Below are 4,191 nucleotides of genomic sequence, written 5' to 3' on the forward strand. Positions count from 1 at the left end.
ACACACACACACACACACACACACACACAGTACACACACACAGTACACACACAGTACACACACACACCAGATAAAAACAGTCGATGGTTCAAACTCACATGGTCCATTGAAGCTTCTCGTTCTTGATGGAGCTGTAGAGAGTCTGCAGAGACAACACAGTCAGTAACGCGCGTGTGTTGTTTGTACTGTGTGTGTGTTTGTACTGTGTGTGTGTGAGAGCAGCGTGTGTGTCTGTGTGTGTGATGGATTATTGACTTTCCTTTAAACAAACAGAGTCGAGACTTTAATCTGCAGAAATAAACAAACTATTTTGTGTTCGTTCAGAAGATTATTTATCTAATTTATTTTTGAACTCACTTTCATGTTTTCTGTTATTTGTATTATAAAGATTTAAATTAGTGATTTTATCATTTATCTATATTTCATGATTATGTTACAAAGCATCATGGTCTTTTAAAATAAATAAATAAACACGAACACTTCAGTTCACGTCAGATGAAGAAGGTCATCCGATCGTTAGTGATTTTATATCCGACGCTGAAGCTACTTAAACCACAGCTCAGTGTGTTCATTCTGAACGTTATGCTCTGTCTGCACACGGCCCTGCAGCCTCCTGTATCATAACTGTATCATAACTGTACTGTAACTCAGTTTAGTTCCACAGAACATTTAAAAACAGAGCTTTCCACTCGATGCTCCATTAAAGATGTAAAAAGGTGCAAAAGAGGAAATAAAACATAATTTAATAGAATAAAAGAAAAGTTAAAGGAAGCGAGGAGTTTGGAGAAACATTTTAAATTAATAGTATTAACTCTTTATTTATTGTCCCAAATATTTCAATAGATTCTTTACTATTTTTTGTATTAACAAATTACAATTTGAATCATAGTTCAGATTCTTAATGAACTTTCATGAATAGTAAAATAATCTCCCGTTGATAATAGTTTGAGGTATCGGAGGGATTTCACTCTCAATGTCGGCACTTTGCAGTTTTAAGCAACCGTCAAAGAAAGTTCCTGAAGATGTTTCAAAATAAAAGCCTTCAAGCATGGTGGGCTTTTAATGTGAAACTAAGGAAGTGTCCAGCTGTGCAGGCAAAATAAATGTTTCAAATCAGATCTGATCGTCTTCCATCGATCAAACTATTCAGAGTGAAAATCAGGAGCCGATCGATTGTAGAACCGTTAAAAAACAACAAAGAAGTGACTGGAATTCATTATTTCAGTACTAGTCTGTGAGGATGAATTTAGATTCATTAAGATGTGACATCAGAAAAAGATCAACAACCTCCAGCCGATCACAACCAAACGTCAGAGTAGAACCAAACGGAAACATTCACACAATGAACTCCGTTTGTGTCACTTCTGCTGTTAAGCTGCTGACAATGAAACTCAACACTTTGTGTTGTTTCACACAAAGAAATGAAAAATAAGTTTGATGATGTTAGAATCAGATGAGATGAGATGACATTTAAATCACAGTATGAACATTATCTTTTCCTTTCCTTGTACTTTTATTGTGAAACTTTTGCAGGCAAAGTTGAGTTCTCATCTACATCTTAACACTTCCTGCACAAATGTTTCACAAAGTAAGTGATTCAAAAGCATGACAGGATAATGAAATATGAGGAAGTGATGATGTTAAGATGAAATGATGAAAACAGTCCTTCAGCAGCTCTATGGACATTCCTTATGCTTTTATTGTGATACTTTTGCCCTTCGGACATAGTCATTCCCTTTTCTTTGGCTTTTATTGTGAAAAACCTGCATGTAAAGTTGAAGTTAATTGAAAAAGAATAAACTGAAGTAGAGACAAACTTGAAATAACTAGCGAATAGAAACTGTTTTATGAAACGGAGAAAGTGTTTTGAGTGCGATATGATGTGTCACCATGCGTCACATGGTGACAGGAGGACGTAACTGTAGGTATCATGTGGTGTGAAACGGTGACTGGTTTTAACTTGTTGGTGTCTGGAACCTTTATGTTCTCTGAAGAACGTTGGCTTCTCTTTGTGTCTAAACCTCACGTTCTGTCAATGAAAACGAATGCATTCAGAGAAACCAGCTCCAGGTTCTACCTTCTTCTTGCGGCTCTGCCGGTGCTGCTGTCCGTCCTGGGTTTTCCCCAGCAGGTCTGGGAAGGCCAGCGGTTTGAGTGAGCGGGAGCGGGGGGTTCTGGGATACCTGAACGGGTCCGTGTCCCTGGAGTCCCGCCCGCTCCGGACCGAGCAGAGCGACCGCGACCGCATGCGGCCCGACGAGTGGATGCTGTTGACGCCAATCATCTCAGAATCTGAATCGAAATCCGACTGAACTTCAGGGAAAAAAACAGTGAATCCAGCAAAAAAAAAGAAGAAGAACTTGTAAATGGAGCAGAGTCTGATGGTTCTGGTTCTGGACTGACGGCGTCCTCAGTGGAGCTGTTGCATTATGGATCCAGCTCTACTCATGCATCACAAACACAGCAGCACTTCATCCGGCTTCAGGTGTTCGGAGCCGAGACTGGAACCTGCTTCAGACGCTTCTACGTTTGAATGAATCGTATGTAATAAAGTGTTTACATGAATCTGCTGTGAGATTCGTCCTCAAGGGATTTTATAAACGCTGATGAATTCGTATTTTAGCAACTTTTGATAAAATCTAAATACAGTTCAATTATATTTTTTTAAATAAAGATGAATTAAATCTTACGCCGACCAACAGTCAGGAATGTAAAGATGTGCTGACATGAAACAGCTAATTGGTAAAAAAATTATGAAAGAAAAAAATGATCTAAAAGACGTTTTGTTTTAAATTATGTATATTTTTCGTTGGCAACTTCCTGTTCGCTTCACGTGAAACAAGTGTGAGAGTGTGTGTGTCTGTGTGTGTGTGTGTGTGTGTGTGTAATCCACTGTTTAGAAGCAGTGATGCGCATTTCATCCGCTCACACTCCTGCAGGAAAAAACAGCCCAAAACAAAACACTCAAATCAAAAAAATATCCAAACCACAACTCTGATCTTCTTCTTCTGCAGTTTCTCCAGAAATGTGAGATTTTAAAGTGTCTGCTGAACGCAGGCGGAGGAGGAGAATCCCTGGACTGCAAAATATAAAGCTGCGTGACGGAGGAAACGCATCAGCAGCATCGACAAAAACATTCACCACGAAGAGCAGAGAGACGGGGAGAGAGAGCACACCCACACATGGAGAGAGAGAGAGAGAGAGACAGACAGACAGAGAGAACCCCCAAAACTGACGTCAGCTTCCTCCTGGAGACGCCACAACCGAGTGGAGATGGAGGGATGAAGGAGGTAGAGGGAGAAGAGAGGTGTGAGCTGATGGGGGAGAGGAAAAAGAGGAGTTTATCCTGTTGCACTCTGTGTACCAAAAAAATCCTCCTCAGATGTTGATCTCTTCGTCCTCCAACTTCATTCTTCTTCTTCTCCTCCTTTGCTTGTTGTCGTCTTCGTCCTGCAGGAGAATCCCTCCGTCAGGTGAGCTCACTCCTCCTCCTCATTTATTCCTCCTGTTCTTCTCTCTGCTGAGACTCTGAACTGTTGAGGAGCGATGCCCGCCCCCTCTCTCCCTCTCTCCCTCTCTCTCTCTCTCTCTCTCTCTCTCTCTCTCTCTATGCGCATTTTCTCTCTGCAGCAGCAGCCAATGAGAGCGCAGGGACAGGACCTTTGGCCCCTCCTCCTGCTGTCAATCAGGGAGGATTCACAGAGCTGAATCAGAGATGTTCAGCAGAAAAAGACCCAGAAATATGTAAATCATGACTCAGCGATATCTGAATGATGACATATTTAAGTTAAATCTATAACTTAATATAATAATGCTGTTTTATTTCAGCTTTGTTTAAACAGGTACATTTCATATGTTGAGACAGTAAAAGACCGTTTACACAATAAAATGTCATTTATATCTAATATTTTACACTCTCCTGCCTATATTTAATGTATGTGTGTGTGTGTGTGTGTGTGTGTATATATACATACATATATATATATACACATATATACACACATATACACATATATACACACATATATACATATACATATATACATATATATATATACACATATATACACACATATATACATATATATATATACACATATATACATATATATATATACACATATATACATATATATATATACACATATATACACATATATATATATATACACATATATATATATATACACA

At 39.1% G+C, this 4,191-nt stretch overlaps 1 protein-coding gene across 1 annotated transcript in view; it reads right to left on the minus strand.

Moving 5' to 3' along the window:
• The window catches only part of psda (pleckstrin and Sec7 domain containing a), an 11,373-nt gene extending 7,417 nt beyond the window's left edge, over window positions 1-3,956 (minus strand). The window contains exons 1-2 of the mRNA XM_031880020.1: window positions 2,078-3,956; window positions 99-142 (exon numbers count right to left, since the gene is read on the minus strand). Coding sequence (XP_031735880.1) covers window positions 99-142; window positions 2,078-2,284 — 251 coding nt within the window. The 5' untranslated portion in view covers window positions 2,285-3,956. The remainder of the gene's footprint in view (window positions 1-98; window positions 143-2,077) is intronic.
• Window positions 3,957-4,191: the final 235 nt, after the last annotated feature.

This window comes from Anarrhichthys ocellatus, unplaced genomic scaffold (assembly GCF_004355925.1).
Source record: "Anarrhichthys ocellatus isolate YVR2014 unplaced genomic scaffold, GSC_Weel_1.0 scaffold528, whole genome shotgun sequence".
Taxonomy (NCBI): domain Eukaryota; kingdom Metazoa; phylum Chordata; class Actinopteri; order Perciformes; family Anarhichadidae; genus Anarrhichthys; species Anarrhichthys ocellatus.